General features: G+C 44.5%; 1 protein-coding gene across 6 annotated transcripts in view; it reads right to left on the bottom strand.

Annotated features, from left to right (window-relative positions):
• tet3 (tet methylcytosine dioxygenase 3) overlaps positions 1-18,680 on the bottom strand; it is a 329,399-nt gene that overhangs the window by 172,789 nt on the left and 137,930 nt on the right. The window contains exon 1 of one of the 6 annotated variants that reach the window (XM_073059949.1): positions 4,730-5,080. The exons of the other annotated variants lie outside the window; for them this stretch is intronic. Within the exon in view, the coding sequence (XP_072916050.1) occupies positions 4,730-4,789 (60 nt within the window). The 5' untranslated portion in view covers positions 4,790-5,080. Of the gene's footprint in view, positions 1-4,729; positions 5,081-18,680 lie in introns of those variants that run through there. 6 annotated transcript variants of the gene reach the window in all.

Here is an 18,680-nt window from a genome sequence, read left to right as displayed (position 1 = left end):
GGAGGAAACCAGAGCACCAGGAGGAAACCCACGTGGTCGCGAGAAGAACGTACAAACTCCTTACAATTGAACCAGGGTCACTGATACTGTAGAGTGTGGTGCTAACCACTATGCTATTGTGCCGCCTAATGTTGTCAGTGTGATCTTGGTATGACAACCTGAACGTAAAAACTGAGCTGAGGCACAGATTGGTTCCTCACACACGTCTTTTGCTTGTTCACTGAATGTGGATGGTGCTGGCAATGCCAGCATTTATCGCCCATCCCTATTTGCCCCTGAACTGAGGAGGCAGGTAAGAATCAGTTTCTCTGGTGGAACAAACAGTCATGGGTGAGCAAAACTGAGTAGGGAAGACATCTCTCCGACCCTGAAGGCAGAAGTGAACTACGATTGGCTTTCACAGCATCAGCTTTTGATTGGAAGACTATCAAACAAAACACAGAGTACAGCACTGGAATAGGCCCTTCAGCAAACGATAGCTAATGCCAAATTAAACCAAACGCTTCTGCCCATACTTGATTCATCGCCCTCCATTCACAGAACATCGAACAGTACCCGTCAGCTCACGATGTTGTGCCACCCTTCTGACCTACTCCAAGAGCAATCTGACCTGCCCTTCCATTCATAGAAAACAGAACAGTACAGACTGTTGGGCACACAATGTTGTGCCAACCTTTTGACCTCTTCCAAGATCAATCAAACCTTCCCTCACACATAGCCCTGCATTTATCTTTCATGCATTTGCCTATATAAGAGTCTTTTAAATGTCCTTAATGTATCTGCCTTCAGCATTATCACTGGCAGAGTGCTCCACACACCCACCGCTCTCTGCGTAAAAGAGAAACCCCACCCCCATACTCTCCATCAATCACATTAAAATTATGCCCCTGTGGTATCAGCCATTTCCACCCTGAGAAAAAGGTGCCAGCTGTCAACCTAATCTGTGCCTCTTGTCATTTTATATACCTGATGAAGGGTCTCAGCCCGAAATGTCGATTGTTTACTCGTTTCCACTGATGCTGCCTGGCCTGCTAAGTTCCTCCAACATTTTGTGTGTGTTGCTTTGGATTTCTAGCTGGCTAGCTGTGAAGGAGCTACTCTATTGATGTTCTACGTGATGAGGTCAAATTCCTTGTAGACTTGAATTTAAAAAATGACTCCATGATAATATAATAAAATATAAGTACATATTTTAACGTCACAATATAATAAGGATACACCTTGTGCTTTTATTTCTTTTAGGGACCACAACGTATTACGGAGGCTAAGCACAGGGAAGGCTGCTCAAGTACTTCACGGTTCTCCCTGAAATGAGTTTTTGAAGGGTGGGATGTCTGCTTTTCCAACTATCACCTCCCAGCTTCTCACTTCATTCCCCCTCCCCCACCCCCTCATCTGGCTTCACCTTCCACCAACCATCTTGTACTTCTTCCCCTCCATCCCACCTAATGCCCTTTTCCTTTCCTGTCCTGACGAAGAGTCTTGGCCTGAAACATTGACTATTTATTTCCCTCCATAGATCCTGTCCGACCTGCTGAGTTCCTCCAGCACTTTGTGTGCGTTACTCTGGATTTCCAGCATCTACAGAATTTCTTGTGGCTATGAGAAGCTTCATAATTCTGGCTGCTCATCCAGTAACGTGGTCAGTATGGATGAGTTGGGCCGAAGGGCCTGTTTCCTGGCTGAATTACTGCCTTCTGCAGTCTACATAATGTTGATGGCTTTTTCTGAGTGAACTATTGCTTCTGAAAGCAATACGAGTATCAGCAATTTTTTAAAGCAAGGATGACATTTAAAGACCAATGCTATGAAGCTTTCATAATGCAGAAATAAGACTAAAACATTTCAGGCTTGCGGTAAGAACAAGATATGAGAGGAATTCAGTAGATTCGGAAGCATCTGTAGAGGAAAATAAATAGTCAATGTTTTGGGTCAAACTCTTTATTTTGACAGAAAGGCAAAGGGATGTAGCTGGTATTAAGCTGTGGAGAGAAGGTGTGCAGCAAGAACAGGCAGGTGATAGGTCGATCCAGGTGAGCAGGCCATCCAAGAGGACAATAGCCTTGTCATGGTTTGGAGGCTTGCATACCTCAATGACCCATGGAGCTATGTTGGCTGGAGTTAGGGCTCTTGGTGGGGTCACCCATGCCAAACAGCTCAAAGGCTAGAGAAGAGATGACGAGTGGTCCACCAGTCCTCCAGGTTCGGGTGTTCAGCTCAGGGCTAACAACCCTGACTGGTAAAACAAAGTTGTTATGGAAACTGCCATGAAGTCTCCTTCTGCATCTGGGTGTGATGGTATTCCTGAGTCTCCACCTGGGACTTGCATGACTGACAGTGGTGAAAACCGAGAGGAAGCTACTGACGTGATGAAGGAAGCCCTGAACTCCGCCAGAGATGGTGGACCTTCACTGCTGCCCTATACCCCAGAAGTGTAATAGGCAGTAAGTCGGTGAACAGGCGGAGGGACGGGCAGACGGAGGAAGGGGCAGTTGGAGTAGCACCAGAGGCTGGGAGGTGACAAGAGGAAGTGGCAAAAAGCTGCAGATAATGGAGAGGAAGGTGGACCAAGAGATCAAACAAGGTTGGAGGGGAGGACGGATGGGAATAGCAGAGGGGAAGGGGCAATAGGACCTAGTGGGAGGAGGCTGTGGGTGATGGGCAGATGGAGAGGGTGGAGGAGAGCAAAGAAACAGTGTAATGGGGGGGGGGGGGGTTGCTGAGCTGGGTATAGAAAGAAATGGACAGATCACGAGGATATAGAAAAGTTCATCGGGTAAGCCGGAGGCTGAATGCACTGATAATTAATAAACACAAACAAAACATAAGGAATCATAAACAACATGAGATTCTCAGGAAGCTGGAAACCCAGATTAACACACACGCACACAAAATGGTGCAGGAACTCAGCAAGTCAGGCAGCATCTATGAAGTGGAATAAGCAGTCAAGGTTATGGGACAAGACCCTTCATCAGGGCTCCTGATATAAGGAATCATGGCCAGTGTGATTAATTTTGGGCACTAGCCTACAAGGTACCCAGGGCATCTTCAGCAGTGTCCATTATTAAGGACCTCCAGCACCCAGGGCATGCCCTTTTCTCACTGTTACCATCAGGGAGGAGGTACAGAAGCCTGAAGGCACACACTCAGCAATTCAGGATCAGCTTCTTCCCCTCTGCCATCCAATTCCTAAATGGGCATGGAACCCTTGAACACTACCTCACCTTTTTTATATATTATTTCAGTTTTTTCATGATCTCTATTCTATTCAATATACATATACTGTAATTGACTCGCCTATTTATTTTTTTTCTTCTTTCTTCTATATCACGTATTGCATTGAGCTGCTGCTGCTAAGTTAACAAATTTCACGACACGTGCCGGTGATAATAAACCTGATTCTGAATTTATTTCACCGGTGTGGAGATCATTTTGCTTCAAAAATTACAAAGAATTGGCTACTTGATATTTCTGTATTCTTGCAAGAAACCATAAGACAAAGGAGTAGCACTCGGCTATTCGGCCTATCAAGTCTGTTCCACTGACTGCGTTATTATTTCTCTCAAAATCTAGGACCAGAGGGCACAGGCTCTCTGTGAAGGCCATCCCTTAGGAACAGAGATGAGGCAGAATTTCTTTAACCATGGGGTGGTGAATCTGTAGAATTCATTGTCACAGATGACTGTGGAGGCCAGGACATTAGGTATATTTATAGCAAAGATTGTTAAGTTCTTGTTTAGAAAGGGCACCAAAGATTATGTGGGGAAGGCAGGAGAATGGGGTTGAGAGGGATAACAAATCAGCCATGATGGACTAGCAGATTAGGCTCAATGGGCCAAATGGCATAATTCTGCTCCTCTGGCTTATGGTTTTATGATCAGACTTCCAGCTATTTTAAATGTGTGGTTCATTCACTATATACCTCCCATGTGTTAACAATGTATCTGAATTGGTTAATAATGTGTTTGGTTGTAAATTTCCTGCTTCTCCCCACAGGATGGATCTAAAATCAACCCCAAATACTTGTAACCAGACAAAAGACTGGGTAGTTTTAAACCATTTCTGGCTTAATATTATCCCAATTTAATGAGAGTTTGAAAACTCTTAAAAAAAATAAAACACAGTATTAAACTTACTTGCTGTATTTTAGGGTACAGAATCGATTACTCACTCATAAGCAGCCATTTTCTGGCTAATTTCTGCCACCATTTCTTGTTTCACAATTAATTTAAAAAATACAGAAGTTTAATAAAAATAAGAAATGTTTCACCTGCTCTATTTTACAAATTAAGAACTGGAGTTTCTTCACTGGTTTAGAGACACATTGCAAAAACTGGAAAGTATGATCTCACTTAAGTATTTGTGAAACTTTTCTTGTAAATTATAACTTAATTTACAACCTTTTTATCTGAGAACCTTTCTCTTTATGTTTAAATAGCAATTCGCTACACAGTGTAAAATTTCTATGAACGACTATCTGTTTATAATTAAGACTGAATTACATCCTACACATAAGCAGTTGGTTGTAAAACAAAGATAATTTTACTAAATAATTTATAACTATGAAAATATACTTCTGATAGCTTTCCACCTGAGATAAAACAACTTCAAAGTATCGGTTTGTACTCTATTACTGAAAAATGAGAAATCAAGTTAAAACCAGCAGTTATTAGAAGCATTCTAAGCAAAATTAAAATACAATATGTTATCCACAAATTGAAACACTTACCCAGAGGCATGAGAGAAAGGGTTGAAAAGACTGACTTGGCTGGAAGGGTCTCCGATACATGAGGGTTTCTGATCCCGCAAGCAATGATTTACTGACAACTACACTTTCTAGATATCCAACCGAAAATTATGCTGCCACTGGTATCAATGGTTTTCATAAAGACTTGGAACTCATGAGACTAGCAAAGATGAAAAAGGAAGTGGCAGTATCTGTATGATGTAGCGAACACCAGTAATCATAAACTAGTTTCTATTCATTCCTGTAGAACATTCAATTTTCCAATAATGATCTTCATCTAGTGTTCTTTTGAAACGTGCTATCACAATACATGATTCAGAATTTCAGATTTCTGGCTTCTATCCTTGTTACTGTAAACCTTCTGGGTATGAACAGTAAAGACATTACCACGTGCTCCATCACAGTCTGTGACTCATCTCAATTGCCCCTAATTACAGAACAGAAAATGAAGGGGTGGTCTTCCTCCTTCGATACATTTATGCTTACACCATGCACGCAGGCTAGCGACCATTCCAAACTCACACCAGTGACTTCAATTTGTAATTGGCTGAGAACATCTAACTACTGTTGAAAGACTCAAGCGTAGACTGTGTCATTGTCAGCGATTTCCTCTCAGCGTAGTATAGGGTGTTGCAGGCAGAAAAGGGAATTCCCCCCACAAAGCTAAGACCAACCCCTGGGTGCAGTATGTGGCAAAACGCACGCAGCTGTACTTGAGACTCAGTGTCTCCATCCATCACTTACAGTCAGGAGCTGAAATGTTTCCTATCTAACCTCAAGTTGCAAGCTGCAATATTTATTAAGAATGGCCACACCTTCCACCTATTGCGTAGGCTGGTGTGTGTTACTAAGCAGAGTGGGGCAGAGTCTCAGCGGCCATCAGAGAGAAAAAACAAGCTTCTTTTCCAAGTTGACCAACAGCCACAGAAGATCATTCAGAATGGTCCCTGCCCTTACTGAAGTCCAGGTACACAGAGTGCAAACACAACAGTTGTGTTCATGACTGGCCATACAGCAGTCCACTATTGTGAACTAAGGGTTAACAATATTAAATTTATTTGTCACATGTACATCAAAACACACAGTAAAATGCACTGCTTAATTCAATGAGGATGTGCTGCAGACAGCCCTCAAGATCCAGCCCTGAGTGAGTGCGTTGCCTCATGAAGGAAGGTTTTCTAGGCAAAAATTGGTATCTACTTCAAAGAAAGAGAGGGTCATGATTGAAGCATTAGTGATACCAAGGAGCCTTAACTGTATGTCTCCTATTATGGGAGGATCTAGAACTAGGGGATCACTGTTTAAAAACAAGGGGTCACCCTTTATTGAAACTATACAAATTAGTCCATCAGGCACGTTGGTCATTTTAGACAGAGGTGAGGTGAAATTTTTTTTTCAGGGTTTTGAGAGTCTTCGGAACTTTAACAGTGTAAGACGTGGTAGCAGAATTAGGCCATTCAGCCCATCAAGTCTGTTCGTCAATCAAGGCTGATTTATTTTACCTCACAACCCCATTCCCCTGGCTTCTTCATCTTCAATGGGCAGGAGAGGCAGAGCTTATGAATATCTTTTAAGGGCAGAATTGGATTGGTGAGCAAGGGGATAAAGGGACAATAATGAAAAGGTGAGGTTACAATCAAAGCATCTGTGGTAGAGCAACCTTGAGGGGCTTCTGTTCCTGTTTTGAATATTTATAGAGGTACAGCACGGTAACAGGCCCCTGCAGGCCAATGAGCCCAAACCGCCCAATTACATCCAGGTGACCAATTAACCTACTGACCCGCACATCTTTGGAATATGGGAGGAAATCAGAGCACCTGGAGGAAACCCACAGAGTGACACGGAGAAGGTACAAACTTCTTACAGGCAGCAGCGGGAATTGAGCCCGCTGTAAAGCGTTACCTTCACCGCTGCACTAAGGTGACACCCTTGTGCAGAGACATTAATCCACCCTACAAACCCACAAACTAGTAACTGCGCTATTTCCTGCCCCTCAGGTAGTTGCTCTGCTCTAATACAGCAGGGGAATCCCTCTAACCCCACTGATACCTGGCTTCAGCTATCACTCAATTAACCAACATACACCCAAAATGCCGCTGAATTTCGGCTTCTCTGAGATTCTGTTTCTTGGAGGTTCTGCCTCGCTGAGCGGAATCTTCTCGGACAGTCTGCGCCTCCTTCTGTGAGATCACACGCACAAACTGCTGGGCGAACTCATCAAGTCAGGAGGCATCAATGGAGGGGATCAAGCAGACGTGTCAGGCCAGGACCCTCCATCAGTGTCTGTTTCTCAAGATTTAGAGCAGCTACAGAACTTCTCCTGCCCAAAATGCAGTTGTGTCCCAAGTAACAATGGGTTACCTGGGAAGCAGCCGTATCTTGGACATAAGAGATCCCAATATGCTGAGGGAGAGGAGTGAGGGATGCTTTCCCTTTGCCACTAGTTTCCTCTCTGTTAAAATGATACATCCTATTCAGTAATGTTTCCTGCCACAAAAACCTCTGCTTTCTATGTAGGCCGAAGAGAGCTGGACTATGCATTATCGATGCTCACAGCATTCTGCAGATGCGCAGTAGAGGGCTGTATCACGGCGCGGTACGGAAACTGCACTGTGGCAGACAGGAAGGCTCTGCAACGGGCAGTCAAAACTGCCCAATGCGTCACTGGCACCAGCCCAGCCGCCATCAAGGACATAGATACAGAAAGTTTCCAGCAAGAACATGCAGGATCCCACTCACTCTGCTCATAGACTGTTTGTCCCACTCCCATCAGGGAGGAGACATCATTTTGTGTACTGTACATACAATAAAATTATAGTTCTCCAATGTATTTATATTATTGCTTTCTTTGTGGAATGAGCTTCCTGTAGAAGTAGTAGGGGCCAGTTCAGTTGTGTCATTTAAGGTAAAATTGGATAGGTATATGGACAGGAAAGGAGTGGAGGGTTATGGGCTGAGTGCGGGTAGGTGGGACTAGGTGAGATTAAGAGTTCGGCACAGACTAGGAGGGCCGGAATGGCCTGTTTCCGTGCTGTGATTGTTATATGGTTTAACTTATTGTGTCTTTTTGTGCTGCATCGGATCCGAAGTAACAATTATTAGAGTCACAGAAAAGTACAGCACAGAAACAGGCCCTTTGGCCTATCTAGTCTGTGCCGAAACAGTAAACTCCCTCCTCCCATCAACCATAGCCCTCCATACTGGGATCTTGAATCTTGAAATTCCCAAGAAGAACTTTCAGAGTGCACCTTGTTACTTCCATCGGGAAGGAGGTATAGGAGCCTTGGGTCGCACACCACCAGGTTTAGGATTAGTTATTACACTATAACCATCAGGCTCCTGAACCAGCGTAGATAACTTCCCCACCTCAACACTGAACTGATTCCACAACCCACAGACTCACCTTCGAGCACTCTACAGCTCAAGTTCTCAATGTTATTTATTTACTGTTTTTATTATTTCCACGATTTGTCTTCATTTGCACATTGTCAGTCTTGGTTATTTACAGATTTTCACAACTTCTCCTATAAACGTCTGCAAGAAAACAAACCTCAAGATAGTAGGTGGTACTTTGATAATAAACTTACTTTGGACTATGGAACTCAAAGCAATTTTAAAGTGACTCTGTCATAATGGCTCAGATCAATGGCTCACCCCAGCTGTGTAGGATGGACTGAGTAACAGCGATATCAAATGATTAGATCTTAAGATGAATTTGCTGCCTGTCAGAAGGAGCTGTAAGTTCTCCAGCACACCGCAGTGCCATAAATTTGCTTTTATTCCCCTCTTTATGTAGTGTCCGCTGGAGAAAATCTTGCCCCCTGACCTGATATTACAAGCTTCTCAGAATCTTATCAGCAAATGACAGACCAGTTGTGTAACCTATAACTTGATCTAACACCGTTTTCCCCAGATAGTCAGACACATTTGGGCTGATGAAGGCCTTTTGTTTCTTGAATGATTATCTGTTATCCAGTTCTTTCAGGACACCAAGGACCGGAAGCCCGTGGAGTTCCATCTGCACATCGTGTGGTGCTCTCTACAAACACGGTCAAGACATCTTCGGCACGCAGCTGTGCACTGGAACAAGATTCAGGGAGGCCATTTATCTGGACAACAGCGTCCCACAAAAAGAAGCTTGTAGAAATGTTAAGCAACAGACACAAAAATGCTGGGGGAGCTCCGGGTGAGGCAACATCTATAGAAATGAATAAACAGTCAACTTTTCGGGCTGAGACCCTTCTTCAGGACCCAGGAGGAAGGAGGAAGATGTTTGAATTAGGAGGTGAGGGAGGGGAAGAAGGCTAGCTGGAAGGTGATAGGTGAAACCGGGTGAGTAGGAAGGCTCCGTGGCCAGAGAAAAAAGGAGTCTGATAGTGGAGAAGAGTGGACCATAGGAGAAAGGGAAGGAGAGGACCGGGGGTGGGGGGGGAGTGATAGGTGACAAGAGGTAAAAGGCCAAAGTGGGGAACAGAAGAAAGGGGGGGGTTTGTTTACCAGAAAGAGAAATCGATACTCACGCGATCAGCTAGCTTTCTGTGTCACCGCAGGCTAGCAGTTAGTGTAACATTATTACAGTTCCAGTGATCCGGGTTCACTCTCAGAATCAGATTTATTATCGCCGGCATGTGTTGTGAAATTTGTTAATTCTGTAAGGAGCTTGTACGTTCTGCGCGTGTCAGCGTGGGTGCTCTGGTTTCCTCTCACGTTCCAAAGACGTACGGGTCAGCAAGTTAATTGGTCACCTGGATGTAATTGGGCGGTTTGGGTTCATTGGCCTGCAGGGGCCTGTTACCGTGCTGTACCTCTATAAATATTCAAAACAGGAGCCCCTCAAGGTTGCTCTGCCACAGATGCTTTGATTGTAACCTCACCTTTTCATTATTGTCCCTTGCTTTTTAAGTACCAATCCAATTCTGCCCTTAAACGATATTCATACGCTCTGCCTCTACTGTCCATTGACAATGAAGAAGGCAGGAGAATGGGGTTGTGAGGTAAAATAAATCAGCCACGATTGAGTGGCGAGCAGACGCGATGGGCCGAATGGCCTAATTCTGCTCCCATGTCTTATGCTCTTAAAATTCCAGACTTGCAAAACTCTTCGAAAAATAATTTCAACTCAACCCTGTCTAAAATGACTGATGGGCCAAGTGGCCTAATTCTGTTCCCATATGGTATCGTTTCTAAAATGGATGACTCCTTGTTTTTAAACCGTGACCCTCAAGTTCTAGATCCTCCCACAGGAGGAAACAAGTTCTCCACATCCCATTAAGACTCCTTGGTATCACTCATGCTTCAATCATGTCTTTCTTTCTCGTCTAAGTAGATATCAAGTCTTGCCTAGAAAACCTGTTATCATAAGTCAACACACTCACTCAAAGTATTAGACAAGAATCTCTGAACCCAAGAGATTCAGCAGATACTGGAAATCCAGAGTAATACACACAAAATGCTGGAGGAACAGCATCCATGGAAATGAATAAACAGATAACATTTCGAAGCAAGACCATTCATCAGGACTGGAACGGAAGGGGGAAGAAGGCAGGAGAGGGAGGTGGGGGAGGGGTAGGAGTACAAGATAGCAAGTGATAGGTGAAGCCAGGTGAGGGGGAAAGGTAGATGAAGTGAGAAACTGGGAGGTGATAGGTGGAAGAGGTAAAGGACTGAAGAAGGAGGAATCTGATAGGGCAGGAGAGTGGACCATGGGAGAAAGGATAGGAGGATGGGCACCAGAGGGAGGTGGTGGGCAGGTGGGAAGAGAGAGGTAAGAGGGGGACCAGAACGAGGATGCAAAAAGAACCAAGAGGAAGGGAAAGAAATTACCAGAAGTTAGAGAAATTGTTGCTCATGCTGTCAGGCTGGAGGCCGCCGGGACAGAATAAGAGGTCTTGCTCCTCTTTCTTCGCTGAACTTCTTCCAAAGCACTAGTATCCCGACATAAATAAGGAGATCTAATACTCCAGGTGGTCTCAGCAGTGCCCTATATGCAGACTTGTCCTTGAAATTGGTGAATCACCAACCTAGGAACACCTCTCTATGGCCTAAATCTGCAGTGGCAGAGTGCATAATCCGTCTGTGTTCCATGTGGATGGTCAATATGATTGGCATTTCCTGCTTCAGGCCCCCACAATGGGAGCTTGCACAGCAGGGCCGCAGCAGCACAGCCAATCTGCATGCAAAATCCGCCTCATGTTGCAGCTGCCAGGTTCTAATGCAAAAGAGCTTCTTAAAGTGATGGAGCTGACCCAAGCTGTTGCCTGGCCACAATGAAAGACGACAAGACATGGCGTAGTTATACCATAACACTTAACACTGCTGACTGTAAGAAATTTGTACATTCTCACTGTGTGGGTTTTCTCCAGGTGTTCTGGTTCCCTCCGACTTTCCAAAGACGTATGGGTAAGGGGTTGTAAGTTGTGGGCATGCCATGTCTGCACTGGAAATATGGCGAAAATTACAGACTATCCTCAGCACATCCCCAGAAGGTGTTGGTCGCCAACGCAAAACAAGGCATTTCAATGTATGTTTTGACATACATGTGACAAACAAAACTTATCTTTAATCTTTCGTCGATAGATTCTTCCCTGATGGACCAGGACCTCTGAGCATTTCACAGGACAGAGTCTCGCCTCTCCTCTCCTTGGTTGTCTACCAGACCTGATCCTGGTGGCTCCCGGCCACCATCTCACACAGTGTGATCCCTTTTCCACCTTGCTCACAAAAATATCTTCCTAAGTTCTGAAGCACCTTAGGATGTCCTGAAACTGTGGGAGTCACAACAGAAATACCAGTCTTTCCACTGTGCTGATTTGTGAGGATGTTGTCAGGACAGGCAGGACTGAGTTATGGAGAGAGATTGAGCAGGTTGGAACTTAGTCCCTGCAGTGTAGGAGACTGAAAGGTGATCTTTCAAAGGTGCATAGCATCACGAGGGGCACAGATAAGATGAATGCACATAGCCTTTTCCGTGGACTTAGGGAATCAGGAAGTAGAGGACATAGGCCTAGGGTAACAGGGAAAGATTTAATACAAACCTGAGGGGCAATCTTTTCAGATTGAAGGTGGCTTGCACATGGAATAGTTGTTAGAAGAAGAGCAGGTACCGTACTGTGGTCAAGTCTTTGGCACCCTAGATTTTTTATATGGTTTCAGATGGTATGGCCTCCACAGAGCTCTGATCTCAACATCATCGAGGCTGTCTGGGATTACCCAGAGTGACAGAAGCAAGTGAGACAGCCAAAGTCTGCAGAAAAATTATGGCAAGTTCTCCAAATTTCCTTATAAAACTGCATGACAGTGTACCTAAGAGGACTAATGTAGTTTTAAATGCAAAGGGTGGTCACACCAAATATTGATATGATTTAGTTTTTTTTTACTGTTTACTGCTCTTTATAGTAATTTTTTGATATTTAGAAACTTTTCATTTCATAATTTTTGAAAATATCGTCGCTTCACAGCGATTCCCCTATTTAATCCTAGCCTAATCACAGGACAATTTACAATGACCAATTAACCTTTCAACCAGTACTTCTTGGAACTGTGGGAGGAAACTGGAGGACCCGGAGGAAACCCATGCAGTCACAGGGAGTACATGCAAACTCCTTACAGAAAGCGGTGGGAATAGCACTGTACATTAACAACATTTAAAAGGCTCTTACTCAGATACATGAATAGGAAAGCAGGGGTGTCAAACTCATTTTAGGTCACGGGCCGGATTGAGCAAAATGCAGCTTCATGCAGGCCGGATCAGTCGGACGCGTGCGAACGCAGCTTTCGTTGCCTCCGTTTTTTCAGCCTGCTCTCATGTGTCTCAGTCTCTGCTATAACTACAAAGTGTTTCACTTTACAAATTCCGTTTCTTATGAAGAAGACTGCCGAGCAAGACTGCCGAATAAACACTAAAAACCCTGAAAACCTGGTACCTGAATAAACTCAGCATTAGCCATATCATACGCCATAGGCGCTTCGATTACTGGGGCCAGCTTTAATAGTAATTAGATATTATCTCGCGGGCCAAAGATAATTCCACCGCGGGCCGGATTTGGCCCGCGGGCCTTGAGTTTGACATATATGGTTTAGAGGGATATGGGCAAATGCCAGCAAACGGGGCTAGCTTATATGGGAAGCTTGTTTGGAATGGACGAGTTGGACCAAAGGGCTTGTTTTTGTTTTGTATGATCCTATGACTCTGCAGCTGAATTGCATAATACACACCCGCCCCCTCTGCAATTCTCACGTTTGGTTGCAATACCAAATTTCACCCTGTTGTGCTTTCATATATGCCCAAATTTCTTTAACTCTGCTTCCTTGCATGAAACAGCATCTGAATCACAGAGAGATGCAACAAAGAAACTGGCCCTTAAGCCTACCAAGACTGTTTCTTTGTGTGCAATCTTTGTTTGAGTGTAGTTTTTAATTCATTGATCCTATTGTATCTCTCTCTTCTACTGCAAATGCCTGCAAGAAAATAAATCTCAGGGTTGTATGTGGTGACTATGCGTACTTTGATACTAAATTTACTTTGAACTTAGAAGTCTGCGTTGACCACCGTGCACACAATTTTCCACTAATTCTACTTTAATCCATTTTATTCTCCCATCAGCCCATCCCCCTCTAGATCCCACTGTTAGGGCGTATTCTGGAGTAGGGTATATAGCAAGTATTAATTTCACTAGCAACCAATCTTTACACATGAACATGGATTGTAGTTTAAAGTTAAAACGCAGCCCTGAACAACAGTATCTCTGGAACTCTTGACTGGAGTTGATTGCAAACCAGGCAATGCTGATTAACATTCATTTTGGGTGTCTGGAGTGTGGATGCGAAGACAGAGGTGAGTAAAAAAACCCACATGTAATTCAAAGGAAGCACTGTAGATACATTGTAACTCTAGAATTGACCTGCTGTTACCTTTGACCTTTAGCATTTAAAAATGTCAAGTACTTTTAGGTCGTGAGGCCTCTTCCTCCAAGACTTCCTCAATATGATGCTTACTGCTCGTTTTTGTTGAATAAAACACTTCTACATTCACTAGCTTCAGTGTCTCTCTGGTGACTTTGTTCACATTACAACAGCCCCACCCAACTTCGCACCAGGGGCAATCTGAACAGGCCAGTTAAATTTACCAAGCCACTGATTTTTGAAGCTGGGAGGAAATGAACTCTGGACACGAGAGCTGTGAGGTAACAGTTCTACTAACTTAACCATCAACACGAGCGATTCTGCAGATGCTGCAAAGGAACACACACAAAATGCATAAAATGTGTGACGAGGCATGGCTCAAAGGCCATCTCTCAACTTGCCGATGACACAACTATTGCTGCAGAATTTCAGACAGTGACGAGAGGGCGTACATGAGCAAAACATATCAGCTAGATGAGTGGTGTCGCAGCAACAATCTTGCACTCAACATCAACAAGACCAAAGAACTGATTGAGGATTTCAGGAAGGTTAAGATGAGGGAACACACACCAGTCCTCAGAAGTGGAAAGAGGAAGCAATTTCAAGTACCTGGTGTCAATATCTCTGATGATCTAACCTGGATCAATGCAGCTACAAAGAAGGTAAGACAGTGGCTATATTTTATGGGGAGTTTGAAGAGATTTGGTATGTCACCAGACACTTGTAAGTTCCTACAGATGTACCATGGAGAGCATTCTAACTGGTTGCATCACCATCTGGTATGAGGGGGGAAGGGTGGGGGGAACTACTGCACAGGATCAAAATAAGCTGCAGAAAGTTGTAAGCTTAGTCGGCTCCATCATGGCCACTAGCCTCCCCAGCATCCAGGATATCTTCAAGGAGTGATGCCTCAAAAAAGGTGGCATCCATCAGTAAGGACCCCCATCACCCAGGTTCTGCCTTGATCTTATTTCTACCATCAGGAAAGAGGTATACATTATATGATTCAGGAACAGCTTCTTCCCTTCTGTCATCCAATTTCTGAATGGGCATTGAACTGAAGAGCACTACCTCACTACTTTTTTTATTTTTGATTTTGCTGATTTACTGTACTGATTTAATTTATTATATTATATATTGCATTGTACTGCTATTGCAAAGACAACAATAGGCATCCGTTAGTCTCATAAGACCATGGATTTGTGCCTTGGAAGGTTTCCAGGGCGCAGGCCTGGGCAGGGTTGTATGGGAGACCAGCAGTTGCCCAAGCTGCAAGCTGCTTCCCCTCTCCATGCCTCGCCAAGGGAAGGGCATTAGGACCCAACTGGTGTCGTCACAGAGTAACGTGTTGTTAAGAGCCTTGCTCAAGGACACAACACGCCCCCCTCAGCTGAGGCTCGAACCAGTGACCTTCAGGTCATTAGACCAATGCCTTATCCACTAGGCCACGCGCCAACACAAATTTCATGACATCTGCTGGTGGTATTAAACCTGATTCTGATTCTGACGCTGGAGGAGCTTAGCATCTATGTAAAGGAATAAAGAGTCAACATTTTGGACTGAGACCCTTCTTCAGATCTGAAATGTTGACCGTTAATTCCTTTCCGGATATGCTGACCTGTCTTGCTGAATTTCCCCAGCATTTTGTGTGTGCCATTCACTGAACCAATGTGCTGCCCCAGCAGTAGCCCAACGGCATATAACAAGATCAAATATTGTTTGAAAACTTAAAGAAAATTGTAAACGAAAACAAAAAAGACTTTATAATTTCATTCTAAATGCTGCCTTTTCTTGTTCCATCTACTTGAGGGAACAGAAGGTCACCAAATAATAAAAGTGAATCATTGAGACAAAGTGGCCATTGTTCCAAAAGCGATTCTAAAATGACTTTTAACCACGTGATGCAAGGTCCAAGTGCAGAAAGGAGGGCTGTGATTTTTGATTGCTTTCAAGCACTGGGTGAGTACAAGGGTCTGAAAATACTTTGGTGCTGAAAACATTCGCAGAATAGCTGATCCTTGGACTCCTGTCCGAGAGCAGACAGTACTCGGGACGTGATGCTGGTTCAACGCAATGGGCACAATGGAATCAGGGACCTCGGAACCGGTGCAGGATCAGCTTACGTACAGCTTGCGGGTACAAATGAGCTTTTGGAAGACTGGCGGGATGGATTCGCCGGCTGCTGAGGGGCAGAGGGCACCTTCTGCCAGGTGGGAGCTCGGTTTGCCACTGCAGTCCCACCCTGCCAACTGCCCAGGTTAGGAGCAGTTCAGAGGAGGCAAACCTTGCTGTAAACTGGGATGGACATGAAACTGTACAATAAACCTCTCGTCGCTCTGCTGCCGGGCCTGCCCAAGTGGTCATCCACGGGTCCAGGCAGTGGGCAGTGGAGAGTCCTGCCAATCAAAGTTTATGCCTGTGCCCATAAAGAAGGAGCACGTGGCATCCATGGTTACACTGGGACCTTTCTGGATCAGCAGGCGCCGAAGGGGCTTGAGTGTGTCCTGGATTGAGATGACCAGGTGGTAACTTAAAGCTGTTGACTCTAAAGTTTGGGCCTTGGTCCCACAACACCAGGAACAGTTATTACCCATCTAGCTCCTGAACCAGCATGAGTAACTTTCAATACTGAACTGATTCCACAACCAATGGACTCGACAACTCATGTTCTCAGTATTATTTACTTATTATTCTTGGTATTTGCATGGTTCGTCTTCTTTAGTATACTGGTTGTTTGTCAGTCTTTGATAGTAGTTTTTCAATTATTCTACTGTATTTCTTTGTTCTGCAATGAATGTAAGCAAGCAAATAAATCTCGGGGTAGTATCTGATGGCCTATACATACTTTGATAATAAACTTACTTTGAAGTTTGAGCTTCAGTGGAATATTGTTGTAGCAATGTGATGCTGTAATCATTGAGTCATTCTCCTTTGATAGGAACTGCATAAAATTGATGATCTACTCTAAGCTGTACATGAAACATGACCCTGCCTCTGTGATCATCCACTATGAAAAGAGCTTATAAAGTAGAAAGTGGAACACTCAGGTCACATTGAGGTGCCTGTGCCAGCGGGGTGGGGCTGATGAGGATACAGACATCAGGAGAGAATTTTTCACAGTTGGGTTCCAAGAGCTTGCAGAAGCAGGAATGTGAACCGACACACACTCAGCAGGTCAGGCAGCATCTGTGGCAGGAAAAGGCCAGTTGACTTTTCAGGTCGAGACCCTTCACCTGGCCTGGAAAGGAAGATTCCCACCACCTTTTTACACTGGCTTCCTGCTCTTTTTTTCCCAGACCAAATATGTTTGTTTATTTATTTGTTAAGATGAAGCACAGAACAGGCCCTTTGAGACACACTGCCCCAACAACGCCCCCCCCCCCACCCACCAATTCAACCCAAGGGCAATTTACCAATTAACCTACTAACCAATATGTCCTTGGATGGTGGGAGGAAACCAGAGCACCCGGAGAAAATCCCCACATTCCATAGAGAGGGCATACAGACGCTTTACAGATGACGTCGGAATTGAACTCCAAACTCCGACACCCCGAGCTGTAATCACGCCGTGCCCAGTGGGGCACAGTGAAGGGTTCCTACCTGAATCGTCAGCTGCCCATTTCCCTCCAGAGGTCCGCCAGACCCACTGAGATCATCGGGAGGACCCCGGGGAAGTAGGGAGGTCACCTCCAAAAAGATGGGAATTTTAAGGCCATCCTGGCTGCCGGATTCACGCTTGGCTGCTAAGATATGATCAAATCCCTTCAGTGGGGTGGGAGTCAATCGAATGCTGGGAGCACAGTGTAGCAGCTTCACAGTCAGTGCAACACCTTGCAGCAGTATCGATTAGGATTCAATTCCCTCCACTGTCTGCAAACTCTTTCCTCCAGGTGCTTCTCTTTCCTCCCACATTCCAAAGACACACGGGTTAGGGTTAGTAGACTGTGGGCTTTATGGTGATACTTGCCGGCTACCCCCAACCATGTTGGTTGTTGATGCAAATGATGCAATTCATCGTACTGTACGTTTCGATGTACATATGACAAATAAAGATAATCTTTATCTTTAAGTATTGCAATTAATCTTGCATCTACCATTTCCACTGGGAGCTCATTCACACTTGCAACCCCCTCAGATTTCCCTGTAAATATTTCATCCTAAACTATGGGTTCTCAATTGAGTCTCATCCAACATGAAGGGAAAAAGCCCTTCAGATCTGGTCCATTGAACATCTTCCCACACAGCTCGCCCACCATCCCTGGGTCCTGGGTTCACCGAACCTCTTGTGGCTGTGGCCTTAAATCTGAAGATGATGCCTTTGGTCGGATGACACACAGTGCAGTAATCAGCCACATCCGTCTGTTACCTGTAAAGCTCAAGAATTCCTGGCATTGAATGAAAATCCATAAAACCACAGTTGCTGGAAGTCTGAGGTAAAATGAGAAAATGCAGGAAACACTCAACAGATCGGGCAGCATCTGCTGAGAGAGAAACAGTTAAAATGTCATGTTTGAGACCCTGTGTCAGAACTGAGAAACAAAGGAGAAGTTGTCTTATAAGAAATGGTTGAGCAGGTTGGATTATGAAGGAATGAGAAGCGTGTAAGATTCCAGGGGTGTTATTCAGGTTAGACACTAAGAGGTTATTTCTTGTGGGGTCAGTACTAGTGGACATAGTTGGGGGAGGATCTTATTGAAACCTACCGGATATTGGAAGTCTAGATAGTGGGGGGGCATGCAAAAGGTATTTTCAGTGGGAGAGTTTAGGACCAGAGGCCTCAAAATAGAAGGACATCCATTTAGAACAGAGAGGCGGAGGAATTTCTTTAGCCTGGGGTGGTGAACCTGTGGAATTCATTGCCACAGACAATGAAGGGCAAGTCATTAGGTGTATTTAAAGCAGAGGCTGATAGGTATTTGGTGAGGAATGCTGACAAAGCAGGAGAATGGGGTTGAGAGGCATAATGACTGAATGGCATTGCAAACTATTTATTTATTTATCTATCTAGTAAGTTAGTTAGTGGTACAGAGCA

This window comes from Hemitrygon akajei, chromosome 1 (assembly GCF_048418815.1).
Source record: "Hemitrygon akajei chromosome 1, sHemAka1.3, whole genome shotgun sequence".
Classification (NCBI taxonomy): domain Eukaryota; kingdom Metazoa; phylum Chordata; class Chondrichthyes; order Myliobatiformes; family Dasyatidae; genus Hemitrygon; species Hemitrygon akajei.
Note: the sequence above shows the minus strand (reverse complement) of the source record. Positions and strands in the feature narration are given on the sequence as shown.